The sequence below is a fragment of the Dermochelys coriacea genome, chromosome 1, assembly GCF_009764565.3.
Source record: "Dermochelys coriacea isolate rDerCor1 chromosome 1, rDerCor1.pri.v4, whole genome shotgun sequence".
NCBI classification, from domain to species: Eukaryota; Metazoa; Chordata; order Testudines; family Dermochelyidae; genus Dermochelys; species Dermochelys coriacea.
The window spans coordinates 297,255,279-297,269,999 of NC_050068.2; the positions used below are offsets into that span (position 1 = coordinate 297,255,279).

Here is a 14,721-nt window from a genome sequence, read left to right on the forward strand (position 1 = left end):
TTATTTTACACTTTAGGCTAATTCCAGTGTAAATACTGTTGGGTAACAGAACAGCACGGTTTGTCCCCACAACACATTGTCCCCACATCACAGCACTGGGATGAAATCCTGCTGCCCTGAAATCAATAGGATTTTTGCCATTGATTTCAATGGGAGCAGGATATCACGCTGATATGTAAGCTGAAGAGGTTAATGAGTGAAGACATAAGCGTTCATAGAAGCGGGAGGAGGTAAGGATGGCCTGGATCCACAAGGGACTTTGGACACTGAACACACCTAGAAGATCACTGGAACAATGTGGGATCCACAAAGCCTGAGTTAGGTGCCCAGGTTCCCTATACAATGCATGGAGAGAGACAGGTACCTTAGAATGTGGTCTACAGAAGTTAGCATACTAGGTGGGAAGCCACCTAAGTTAGCCAATAGAAGATGCTAACCAGAAGGTTGTGCCCTCAGCCCCACCCTTCTCACAGAGCTTGGCACTTAAGTCCTGGCTGCAGGAAGGCACCTATTTCTGCTTGTGATCCCCAACCAGGAATCCCTATCCTGGAGTCAGGTGACTGAGGTGCCTAAGTTGAGAATGAGTTAGGCACTCCCTTGCTCCACACCTGGAGAATGACCTGGTGGGGGCAGCAGCAGCACTCTTATCACTGTTTTTTAGCCCCGTGGTTAGATCACTCACTGGGAATGCATGAGACCTAGGTTCAGTTCTGAGTCTGACAGATGGGAAGCAAGGATTTGAACAGGGGTTTTCCCAGCTCTCAGGAGAGTGCCCTAACACTGGGCTATGGGCTACTCTGATATGGTGCTCTCTCGCTCGCTCTCCTGATGAAGTCGTTCCACTGTATGTGAATATGTCAAGAGTCTCTGGGCCAGTGAAAGAGACAGCTTGAGGCTTGCTCTATAGCTTGGTGCTTAGGGAATGAACCTGGGGAGTAAGAAACCCAGCATCCAGTGCCCCCTACTCCAACAGCTATTTAATTATTTATACAAAGCTTAACGCTTTCATTAGTAGAGATTCCAGAAAGCATAGAATATCAGGGTTGGAAGGGACCTCAGGATATCATCTAGTCCAACCCCCTGCTCAAAGCAGGACCAATCCCCAATTTTTGCCCCAGATCCCTAAATGGCCCCCTCAAGGATTGAACTCACAACCCTGGATTTAGCAGGCCAATGCTCAAACCACTGAGCTATCCCAGACCCTCTCACATATGTCAGACAATGTGATTCACGCCATGCTCGGAGACCCCTATTTAAATCCCTGCTCTACCTCAGGCAAAGGAAGGATTAACCCTGGCTCTCCTGCATCCCAGGGGAGGGCTCTAACCACTGGGCTAAGAGTTATAAGATGGACAGCAGCAGCAGCACCACCTCCATCTGGATTTTGGATGGGGTCTGATTCCTTAAGTGTGCTCTGAGCTCACCTACTGGATCAGGCACCACAGGTGAGAGAGATGCTCCTCTGTCAATCTTCTCTTGTTTCGTGGATCGCACAAGGGCTTAGGAGGGAGATAGGTGCCCAGACTCCTAGAGCGAGGCAGCAGTGTACATGCCCAAAGGCAGAAACATAGATGCCTAGGGAACTTTTTTACCCTGAAAACTTAGGGGCCAAGTAAGGTTCAGCACCTACAGGGTTAGGTGGCAGTGGAGCAGTTCTGTGGATTGCAGTAGAGCCTAAAGCTGGGATATAGGCACCTGGGTACTTTTGTGGATTTGGGCTGAGGCACTTGCATCGACAAAGATACTTCCAGCTGCTTCTTCAGACTTTACAATGAAGTCCTGGTTGTACATAGCCAGCCAGCTTCATTAGAACACATTTAAAGACCAGATATGCTCTCTCTCTCTTTCTCTATCAGTTTCAAATGTGTAGTTTCCACTGTGCAAGAGCATCATCTTGTGAGTCAAGAGTGACGTGATGGTATATTATCAGTACACAGAACATCCTGATTTCCTCTTTCCCCTGCTCAGGGTTTCAGATATCTCCTTTTACAAACCCTGAAGGAATTTAGAATTAAAGAAAAACTTTGCTGTGTGCCGCTGCCATCTGCTGCTCATCTCTTCCTTTGGAAGATGCAGGGGATCTTATTTGATCATATATTTAGTCCACTGCAGTTCTTCAGCTCAATTTGCATGGTCAGTTGAATCCTTCTCTAATGATAATATCAGCCTTGCTGCTCCAAGTTTGGTACAAGTCTGCTCATTATGTATCTTGGCAGGTTTTTTGAAGCAGTTGGCAAGGGCTTCAGTTCCACCACTAGGAAGAAAATTACCCTTTCTTTTTCTGTCAATGTAAAAGATTTGTGTGTGTTTCAAGTCAGCCATTAGGGTACAGAGTCAGACAACTGTTCTCGATAGGATGTGTTCCATGTTAAAGACTCTAACAGAAGCTTGAACTTGTTCTGAAGAGATCTCAGTACAGATGGCTAACGGGCTATTTCCAGAGCCATCTCTGTATCCCCTCAGTTGCCCACACATTCACAATGTACATGAAGAACACATCACATCTGAGTGTAGGATTGCTAGAAACAGCCATGCAAGGAATTCTGAGTGTAGAATTGCTGGATGGTTATTGTATTTTTGTTATTATATTTATTTTTGATGGTACATATTTTTGGTTTCCAAAGTATTCAATTAAAAAAACCCAACACACTGTATGTCAAAAGAGAATGTTTTAGTTCTATAGAGACAAATATTTGTTTAAATGAAGACCAGAAATAACTTAAAACCAAAAAGGATGTGACTATGAATATATTATAAAGAAGCACACAGTGGGTTTCTTCTTTAATCATCAAAAGTGGGAGGAAGAAAGGGCTCAAAAGCACCAATGCAAAGTCCATTGGGGAAGAAAAGGAATTCTGATATAATGCAAAATTTAAGATCTCAGGACACATCTTTCTTGCCATGTTTTCCCTCTTCTGTCTGGGCATGATTCAGAAAAAAACAGTCTGAAAGAGATCGTCCCCACCATTAAGATATAGCAAAACAGCAGACCTGATCCTATACCTACTGAAGTCAGTAGGAAGCTTGACATAGACCTCAGTGGGTTCAGGATCTGGGCATAACATGCCTAAATATGCAATGATGTGACTTAGTCACACAGATAAGTCTATGCACCACTTCTAGTGCAAAACATGTCGTTCCTTTTGTACTCCATAGTCTAGGCATCATCCTCTGCTATCCACTCTCTGCCTAATATACATACCTACTGTATAATAGATTCTTTCTATAAAACGTATCAGCTGGACAAGATTTGAGACTTGGGAAAGCAGATGCTCCAATACAAGAAATTCTGCTTGCTCTCATCTCTCACTCTCATGTCTTTTGAGAAAGTGACAGAGCCAAATCTTTCTGCTGCAACATCGGGAAAACAGATTAGCCTAATACTTTTCGTTAAGATTCAGCATTATACTGTATTTGCATTTTAAAAAATCTCAGAACCATACGACTTTTGGATACTATTAGAATGGTACTGATCTACTTTAAGAATTGTTATGACAAATAACATGCATGGATAGGTCTAAGATAAGGGTAATCCAAATATTTGGTTTTAGGGTCACGACTGCAGGATCCAGAAGGAAATCACCATAACCTTCAGGCACAGCATTGTACAACTGTCTAGGTGCACCATGAGGAGGGAGGTGAACCTTGTTCAGAAACATCTAATATGGACCATGGCATGATCCTAGACATAATGGACCAGTGGTCTGTTCCAGTATAGTGATTCCTGTGTTATTTTCAAATGTATGCATGATTTTCTTACAGAAAAGCTTGCTATGCTGAACAAATTCCAAAGCAATAACTACATCTAAGAATCAGAGACAGCAGTGTACATGAGGGCAACATGTTTAGGTTGTCTTTGGTCAAAAGATAATTAGAAAACTAATGCTGAAAAAAATGTCTTACCAGCCTTTGATCCAACAATCAAGAAAAGTTGTTTCCATTTCTATCTATCCTAGGTAAGTTTTATAATTATAGGGCCCCTCAATTCATTAGCATCTTCTGGCCTTGTACTGTTGGATGATTAAAGGGAGGTTAAACCCTCTTCTGGCCCAAGAAAACTTTGCTGGACTAGGGTTTTGATCTTTTACTACATAAATGCTGCAGGGAAATGGATGAGTTAGCTGCAGGACAGCCTGTTAAACTGTTTTTTAATCAGAAATCCCTCAGACACTGGACTGAGCCCTGGAAAAGGAAAAGGAAGAAGTGTGTGAGAGAGAGAGAGAGAGAGAGAGCACTTGACACCATGTGTACTTCTATGAATGGGCAGAATCTTGTTGCCTCCAATGAGGTCATTAGTTACATCCGTGTGCAGTGTGGTTAAGTGAGTTTAGCAATGTCTATCATCCATTCTGCTCCTTCCATTTCATGGTTCACAGTTTAATTTCATTTCCACCTCTGAAGTACAGCAGAGTTGTTAGCTATCCTGTATTTCAGATGCCATTTCAAATTCAATTACAGCTTTATTCTGTCATTTGATATGTCAGTGAAAGGGAAACGATTGACACTGATCATAATCTGAATTGTCATGCCCAACCCTTGACAGAATAATGAGTTAGAGGCGATGTCAATCATTCCAGGGCTCATGACACACTACACTGCCATGGAAGGTGCAGCACAAACGGTAGTTCTTTCACTATTTGTGAATGAGACAATATGCAGTACTCTGCAGAACAAATTTCTCTTCTTTTCTCACCATATGTGTGGACAGATGGATTACTCTTTCACTCACACACAATTTTAGAGTGAATATTTGTGGCTGTCCAAAACCTACTTCTAGGGAACAAAGACAGTATCTCAGGAATTTTACTATTTCTATAGAATATGTTGCATTTTATTTTTGCATACAAAACATGCATTCTGTTTAAATTCAGCCTTGGAGTAAAGGAGATTTCTTTTTCAACCACTTCATTATTTTATTTTTGTCCATTTGGGCTGTTGTACATTTTAGCATAGGCTATTTTCAGCAACTGAAAAGTTTTTGCAGCATCCAGTGGAATTCCTTCTCTGCTCAATTTGTTTTAATAAATCATAACAAAACATATACATTAGCAGATAAAAGAAAAACAAAGATGTGGCACAAACTAATAAGTGCCTGGTATCCGTGTGTCCTTATTTCCTCTAGCATGTAAAGATAGGCAAGCTTGTGAGAGAACAAATGAGGATTAAAATAATCTTCTGTTCTAATAGACACAAGAGCTGCATTGTGAAAAAATATCATTTTAACAGTTTGTTCTCCCACTTTCTTCAACTAAATGCAGTCTTTCAAAATCATAACGATAACAAAATAGACACAAGTAAATGTGTTCCAATACTGTAAATAAAACACATCCTTGTCAATGGGATATGCAGAACTATTTAAAAATTGAATTCAGGGCAAGAAACAATAAGCTACTCTTACTACAAAGAAGAGCAACCGATAAAACAATCTGAACAAAGCTTACAACTACTATTGATATTACTTGAACCAACACCACATCATATATTCAAGTAATGTGTATGTGTGAGGAATATATTGCAAACAAGGTTGAAACATAGAGCTAAGCAACCTACTCAGCAGTTATTGATAGACAAATTCTTCCATCCAAAAATACTGAGGTTATATAGTGGCCTCAGTCTATATCGGGGTGGGCAAACTTTTTGGCCCGAGGGCCACATCTGGGTGGGGAAATTGCATGCAGGGCCATGAATGTAGGGCTGGGGTGTGGGAGGAGGTGTGGTGTGCAGGAAGGGGCCCAGGGCAAATGGTTGGGGTGCAGGAGGGGGCTTGGGGCAGGGGATTGGGGTGCAGGAGGGGTGCGGCAAGGGATTAAGGCAGGGGGTTAGGGGGCTCAGGACAGGGGGTTGGGGTGGCAGGGGGCTCAGGGCAGGGGGTTGGGGGCTCAGGGCAAGGGGCTGGGGTGCAGAAAGGGTGCGGAGCATGGGAGGGGACTCAGGGCAGGGGGGGTTGGGGTGCAGGGAGGGGTGTGGAGTGCAGGAGGGGGCTCAGGGCAGGAGGTTGGGGGCTCAGGGCAGGGTGTTGGAGTGCAGGAGAGCCGGATCCGGCCTGCGGACTGTAGTTTACGCCCTGGTCTATATTGTAGGGAAGGGATGTAGAGAGTCTACTCTGCAACAGGACTATCTGGAGGTATTCTGACCTATTGAGCCTCTGCCTCTGGAGAGTTATGGGTTGGGCACATCAGATCAGGAGCTCTGCCACCATTTCAAAAGTGAAGCATACATTCCGCTCATTTCACACCTGGACAAGTGCAGTAGGGTGGGGTAGTCAGTGTCTTGTCTGCAACCCTCCCTTCCCAGACCCATTTGGAGAGTCTAACACTGTGGGCAGACCTCAGGAAGTGCAACTATAGTCAGCCACTAGGCAGGGGCAGAAAGGAAGAGCAGCTCTTTGTCATGCTCCCTGCTTGCATGCCTAGGGCTCAGCCAGCTCTTTTAAACTTAATGAGAGACTCTCATTGACTTCAGTTGGAGCTGGATCAGACCCTGACACAGAGTGAGCCAATGTCCACAAGGAGTGGGTTTAGGAGATAAATTCCAATTTCCATACAGGAATCATGCAATGTTTCAAAAAAAAAAAAGTACACTCTTCCCTTTCAAATATGTTCCTGATATTAGAATCTTAAGACAACTTCTAAGAAATGTCTTGCCCCGTGCTAGAATAACATTTTTTATTTCTTATTCATTTTGCAAATGAAAGTCCACAACTCATACTGACATTATCAGTGCTGACTTCTGCAGACACCAATTCAACAAAGCATGGGGATCTGAACTCCAACAGGATTCCAGTACACAAAAAATGAGAATACCACCTTTTACTCATCTTATACTTAATAGCATAGGCATGGCTGACTTCTAGTTATTGCAGAAGCCTCTTAAGCATATTAGAATACAGTAAATTAGAACCTGCCACAAAACTGGATGTTTCTCTCCTTCTTTTCCTCTTTATAGCTCTGCCAGTATTGGAGGACTTCTCAGAATAGAAAGTGCCTACAAATCACTTGTGCCACTTCAAGATATCTCAGTGCTGTGATTAGCATTCACAAAGTTGTTAAGCAAGTCCAAATAGCCGGAAAAGCATGATACCGCACCTGTTCATAGCTAAAATGATTTGCCATGGCTTCCAGAGGAGTGGACAGGAATGGTCACTGAGATTAATGGTAGAACAGGAGAGGTTCCTGAATTCTGTGATGGATTTTTTCACAAAAATGTTCAAGTTCTAGGGGAGACTTTTACGCAGCAGCATGTTCATGGCTTTCTCCTGTCACCATACCTCAATCTGCCTCCTGATGACACTGGTGCTTTTTTGATACTATTAGGCCTAGTAGCTTTGAAGCACTGCCACTGCTATAGTCTGCTGTTTCCACATTATGTGCAGCAAAGTGGATAGCAGGACTGATCCAGCAGCAGCAGTCTCACTATTCATTTTTGCTTTGAGGCTTTGCCCATGTGAATTCAGATTTTTGCAAGCGAGAATTTGCAAATTTCAGAAGGTTGGAAAAACTATCATTTCCCCCAGGGAATGCTGTTATTTGTGGATAAAAAATAAGTTGAAATCTATACAGAAGTTAGTGTTCCCATATTAGCTCTGTGCAAGAGCACACCTCCTTTGTAATGAAAACACTTTGTTGCCTCTAAAATCAATCAATCAATCAATCACTTTGTTGCCTTTTTAGTGGAAATCAGTGAAAAACTGAAGGGAAGCCACAAACCATTTTGACAGGTTTCAGAGTAGCAGCCGTGTTAGTCTGTATTCGCAAAATGAAAAGGAGTACTTGTGGCACCTTAGAGACTAACAAATTTATTTGAGCATAAGCTTTCGTGAGCTCGCTGTAGCTCACAAAAGCTTATGCTCAAATAAATTTGTTAGTCTCTAAGGTGCCACAAGTACTCCTTTTCTTTTCACAAGCCATTTTGCTTTTCATAGTGCTCTACCTTCAAATTCAACATATCACAGTGGAAGGAAGCAGAGAACAAGCTAACATGCATAACATCCCCAAGTGACTTTAATATGCTTGGCAATGAGGGTTACAGGGAGAAAGAGAGATTCACATATGAAAAGGGAGTCCAGGATGCTAGTGGCCTCTGACCTCAGACATTTGCATAGCAAACTAACCCATCAACTGTTTTATACAATGACTAAAGTGATAATACACTGTGCTGCATGTTTCTTTGTGACACATACTTTGGAGGAGATGGGCGAAGAGCTGACATATTGGAACATCGCCTAATGTACTGTGACTAACATGTAATCCACCATTTGAACCATGAGCCATATATCTACAATAGACATGATCCCACTCCATATGGTTTAGATCAGACCTCATCTTTCCTTGCATAGCGGCATAACGCTGTGGAAGTCCATAAAAGAAGGACCATGCTAATGAAGTTCAGATGCAGCCATGAATTTTATTACTGGTTTGATAGAAAGACACATTAAATGTCGACATCAAGTCCACAGATCAGCTGTGCAATGTTCTTATTCTAAACCCGTTCAGATGGATGATTTGATGTATACTTGGTTTTCATAGCCACCATTTTGTAGATGGTAATTTGTCTTGGACAAGCCACTGACACTTACTGTACAATATGCTGAAAAAATCCTTGATGCTGCTCCAAATATGTAGAAGTTAGAAGATAAATGGGGAGAAACTCAGATGATTCCCCAAGGACTAAGAAATGGTACCAGCACTTCTTGCTTCTAATTCTTACAGATACCCTAAGATTCTTTCTATTCTGGTACTTTGTTTTCAGTGCTTTATGTCACAGGTAGCAGTGATTACTAACTAGACATGTCAAATGATGACACCTTCTCCCCCATCTGTCTGTACTCCTCTGAAATGTGTTCAGAGCTGTATTTCCTGAATTAATGGAAAAGCAACTTGAACACTGCTGACTCTTTTGGGGTCACAAATCGAGGCACCATTGATTGGTTAGAGAAAGCAAAACTGCCTGAAAAAGAAAATGGCAAATGAATTTCAATGGATTCTGTAAGGTTAAAATCGTAGATGCTACTTCTCTCTGCAGAGCCACCATTGACATCAGTGGTGGCAGAAACAGATCTCTCTAAAAATAAATCTTGCCTATATTCAAATTAAAACCTTCAATTATTTAAATCAACAGAATTTAAAAAATCTTATTTACTTTAAACTATTCATGCTGTTTTTAAAAAGTGTATTTCTTTCAGCTCAGACAAAGAAATATATGAGTAAATTCACTTTGGTGTGTAGTTAGTTGTCACTTTCCCATTCTCATGCATTGCTAACATGTTTGGTTTGCAAACATGGCAAGAGAACATGCTTTTTAAAAATGGTTTTCATTGGAATTTAAAGCAGCTTCATGAAAACATTTAGTCTTAGGTTTCGTAAAAGCTTATTTTTACAAAAACCTAAATGTGGAGTAAATTTAATCGGATAATGTCCCTTTAGATGGCTTTTTCCAGACAACATCTGAGTGTATCTTAGACATATTATTGGTTCTCTTTCTTTTTCTTTTCTCGCTTCATTCTTAGAATCAGTTTGCTCAGTCAAGTCTTCCTCCTCGGCTTTCTCCTTGTCACTATAGATGGAGACTGTGCTGTTAATTGCTTTTTCACTTTGCCACTATGTTGTCTTGGTGCTATTTCACAGCAAAGAAGGGGCCCAATTCTGCTTCCATAGAATTCAATGACAAAACTCTCATTGACATGAGAAGAGTAAAATTAGGCCCCAATTCATTTTAATGGGCTCTCCTTTGGATTCCCAACTCATTACCAAACCCTGCCATTGTACATCTGTACTTGTCTGAGTTGACACATTGTTTAGATTTTAAGGGGTTCAGGATTCTGTTGCTTTCGTCAACAGTTATACAGTTTTTGATTTTTGCATTTAAAGTGTATTATTACATTTCTTACCATCCAAGCTGTGACAAAGTCTCCCATCCAAGTCCCCACTGCAGCAACCTTCATAAAACTTTCGTTCCTGATGCCCATAAAGTCTGTTATGATGTATGCCCTGTGGAAATAAGCACACAGACTGTAAGTTACACACATTCATTTGTTTTACTGAGGAGAAATATTTTTAACATTAAAAATTTTCCAGCTTTTATATGATCACACACATTTTCACACACATTAAGCTATATTCAGGGAAGGACTGAGTTAACAAAAAACAAAAAAACCCCCAAATATTCTACTCAAGCAATGGAGCAAATGAAATATGTAACATCACACAATGGTCTTCTATCCACTTCAAGCTTACCACAAAGGGACAAGCTGGGAACTACACATACTAATTCTAAATTTGAACTCTCTTTCTTACTCATAGCTTAGTGCATATTTATTTCCTTTGTTAGCAATCTCTTTGTTTGTTTTTAAAGAAAAGCTTGTTCTTGCTCATTTATGTAAGAGCTAATAAGTTGAACAATAATAGGTTTTACATTGTATTTTTTCAAGTAAAAATGTATTTACAGGCTTCTTAAAACTATATAAATGTTATGCATGTTCAAGAATATGGATGATGAAGCCAACTGACTGTAACAACTTCTTGGAAACTAGTGTTATCTATTGTGCATGTAGGCACCCTTTACTAGAAGGGCCTCTGAACTTTATTGGGAGTGTTCGAGGGGAAAAGCCTGTGTGCTGCAATCTAGCCTCAGAGACTATAACTCACATAATGCCTTGGGGAAAGAGGGGGAGACTTCTGCCTGCAGGAAGAGCAGGCGGTGGACTCCATTTTGGGAAAAGGAGTGAGATTGCTGCTGTGGAGCTCTGTCCATACCAGGAGCTCCTGAGATCCTGCAGGGGCTTTGATTGAGCAGGAAGCCTGAGGGGCGGTTGGTGGCTTCAGTGGAGCCAGGGCAGAGACTGTTGCTGTGCCTAGAGCTGACTGAGGTGGGCCTGTAGTGAAGGAGCTCTGAACCCCCACTCTGGTTTGGGAAAGTAGGTGCGAGGGACGGGGCACAGCAGAAGATGGAGTCTGAGGAGAGGCAGAGTGATCTTCCCACTGAACCAGGACCCAGAGCTGCTGACATTTGGTGGGGCCGGCTCCAGTCATCACAGGGGTTGTGCAGCTTGTTGCCTGGGCTGGACTGATACACAGAACCAACAAAGCACTGTTGGTGCTCTCCAGCTGCAGATCCCCAAGTGTGCCCACGCAAACGTCTAGGACTCTGAAATCAAGAGGAGTGTACACTCTGGGGTTGGGTAAATGGTGGCAATGTAAATGCCAGTTAGATAAGTTTCATTTATTATTGTATATTCGTTAATTGATTTTATTCAACTGCCCCATGGATTTAAATTAGTAGTGACATATAATCTTAGTCTGTTATACGCTGATTTTTTAAATTGTTAAGTAAAGGTGCATTAACTCTATTTTAAGTATATTGAATGTACATTATTTATAATTGGTATTTGAGTTACACCCATACCACAGATTATATTATTTATTATTAGAATAGATTCATTCCTGGAGTTTCCCAAGGCTCGCCTTTGAGTGTGTGGAGGGGACAGCCAGGTGGAGGCACCGCCAATTTTAGGAGTGAAGGGACTGCAGCAGAAAAGTGAATAGAGGATTCTCACCTATCCAGCAGGACCACTGGGATACTCAGGATCTTCTTTAATGTCAAGAACATCAGGCACACAGGTGAATGTTGCCTGCTCTCGAGTAACCCAGGGAGGAAAGGTGAGTTACATGCAAATCTATCTAAATGCTTATTATGAATCCATCACCATAGTATCTAGGAGCTTATAGGCCAGACCCTGCAACTATATCTGTGCAGGTGGACCCCCTGTGCCTATGTGGAGCCCCATTAAAGTCAAATTTTGCCTGCATTGATCAGGTAGAAGGATATGGCCTTGTATCTGTATTTGGGAACAGTAAGTTACAGTGTGTGGTAATAACCTACTTTTAGTGCACAGATATATGGCCTGGCAGACATAATGGCTCTTGGATTAAATGCTAATTTAGAGATATTTTAGCTAGCGTGTCATTAACTAAACAAACCATGATGATGTCTATTATGTTAATCAGTTGAACAGCATGTAAATGTAAGCTCAGATTTCCTGTTGGATTGCTCAAAAAAAGAGAGAGATTGTTATAAGCAATTTTTAAATGTGTCCCATAAAGTCAAGTTAAACGTGTTTAATTTTTTCCCTTCTCTGTTGTCTGTACTCAACATCTAAGACACTGTCACTTCTGAAAACCCCAAAATACTCAAGCTGGGGTGCCTAAAGTGAGGGTATCATCAACAAAATGGACAGTGATGATGCTAGGGTTGCCAATTTTGGTTGGATGTATTCCTGGAGATTTCATTACATGACATAATCTTTAATTCCTGGAGACTCCAGGCCAATCCTGGAGGGCTGGCAACCCTAGATGATGCCTGGTGAGTGGGTGACTGGCCAAAAAAAGGCAGTGGGCCTGATTCTCCACGTCCTGTGTCATCTTGTGTAAAATTGGTGTAAAGCAATGTAATTCTGACTGGTAGCCTTTTAGAACCATTTTCAACAGGTGTAGCAAATAACTGCACAAGGTACCAAGAAGCATAGGATCTCACCCCATCTGAAAATCAGGCTGTATCTAGCTTCTGTTGCTTAAGTGCCTGGAATTTCCTTATGTGGTTCTATGTCTCCTCATCTTGCAGCCCCCAGCGTAGGAGTGTGCAAGGGTTGAGAAGGAGAGCCACCCACAGGCAGTTGGGCAAGACTGCTGTAAATTAATTAGTGTAGCCCTGGGGCTATGCCAGCTACTTAAAGAAGCAGAATTAGAAAGCCATTAAAGCTACTTTTATATCCCCATCTCCACAGCTGGGCATTCTATGCTGCCCTTCCTAAGAAGCACAGCACAGAATCTGACCCAGTCTGAGCATGGGACACACTGACCCAGATAAAATCCACGTATGCTGTGAAAGGTCAAACTTGTTCTTTTCTGGGGTTTGGCTTTATTGAGAACTCAAATAATAATAAAGAACATAAACCTCAGCCACACCAACCTTTCTTATAAACTGGTCCTATTAATAAGCCACACCTTCCACAATGAATTAGCAGAACTTGCTCAACATTTTTTAGTAGATTCTGACTTCTGCAGACAGAGTGGTACCCATATATAGACTCATTAACTAACAAATGCTGTCAGGTCCCTCTCTTTGAAGGGCTTTATTTTAAAAAAAATCTGCATAAACATTTTTAGAATTAATGCAGAATTTGACTGCTATGCTGTGCAATTGTGCCAGGACCGGATCACATTGTGAAAACTCCAAGTACTCAAATGAATCCTGGTACAAATGCAGATTGTTAATCAAATGACAAACCAAATACTACAAGACAAGCATTGAATACTCAATTAAGCAGCACACAAAAGCAGGGATTAGAATCTCTGTCAGAAGAATGAAAGAAAATTCTGGCATCATTTCTTAGGTGTCAAGAAGCAGATTTCACGACTACAGTGACATGGACATTGAAAGGTCATCTGAATGAAACAACTTTAAGAGCATTTACTATAGCTGATACAGTACATCAGACAGCTTCTCCTGAGGAAATGAAGTATACAATGATCACCTTGATACTGTGATCAGGGGAATTTACCACAATAAATAATTTAATTTAAAGTAAAATAATTCAAGAAAGTATGCCCCACCACACACATCTCCCTGAGGTTTGAGTAGGTAAGTGAGAATTCTCTGAGAAGGGCAGAAATGCATCCTGAAACTTTGCATCAGGGTTGCAAACCCTTCTGATGCAGAAAAAGAAGAATACAACCATGAGGAAGAGGAACAATGTTGAGTTTAAAGTAAGATCTTGCGGATTTAGTAAAGAGAAAGGACTTCATAATAGCTAGTTCTTGGTTGTTTCAGTCAGTCTCCCTCTGAGACCCAGGAGAATAAGGCATGCTGGGAAATAAGTTTATAAACAATACCCCTTTCTCAGTATTGCCAACCCCAAGCATTTGAAAATCATGTCACACTCTAAATCATGAGACTGGCTTAAAAATCATAGTATTTTTTAAAATAATACATTTGGGGTTCTTCTTTTTCTCTTCTGTTTGTTGATCCTTTAAACTTCATATCTTCAAACTTTCTTTCACAACCCTGACGGCTAGAAATTAACTTAATTTTTTTAACGAAAGCAGAAATTCTCGAGTAATCAGCCGACACTATGAATCATAGAATCAGCAAAATGTAGGGCTGGAAGGGACCTTGAGAAGGCATAAAGTCCAGCCCCCTGCACTGAGGTGGAACCTAGCAAACCTAGATCATACCTGACAGGTGTTTGGAAGCCTATTCCATTGCTTAACTACCCTGTTAGAAAGTTTTCCTAATATCTGACCTAAATCTCCATTGCTGCAGACCCCATTAGTTCTTGTCCTATCTTCAGTGAGAACAATTAACCACAGTCCTCCTTAAATTAGCCCTTTTATATACTTGATGACTGTTATCAGGTCCCACCTCAGTCTTCTTTTCTCAGGACTAAATATGCCAATTTTTTTAACCTTTCCCCATAGGTCAGGTTTTCTCCACCTTTTATCATTTTTGTTGCTCTCCTCTGGACTCTTTCCAATTTTTCCACATTTTTCTTTAAATATGGTGCCAAGAATAGGACACAGTACTCAAGCTGAGACCTCACCAGTGCCACGTAGAGCAGGGCAATTACCTCCCATGTCTTACATATGATACTCCTGTTAATACACCCCAGAATATTAGCCTTTTTGCAGCTGCATCACGTTGTTGACTCATTCCGTTTGTGATCCACTA

At 41.3% G+C, this 14,721-nt stretch overlaps 1 protein-coding gene across 1 annotated transcript in view; it reads right to left on the reverse strand.

Moving 5' to 3' along the window:
- Positions 1-14,721, reverse strand: part of TMEM117 (transmembrane protein 117) — a 339,089-nt gene that overhangs the window by 161,533 nt on the left and 162,835 nt on the right. The window contains 1 exon segment of the mRNA XM_038421063.2: positions 9,887-9,986. Within this exon segment, the coding sequence (XP_038276991.1) occupies positions 9,887-9,986 (100 nt within the window).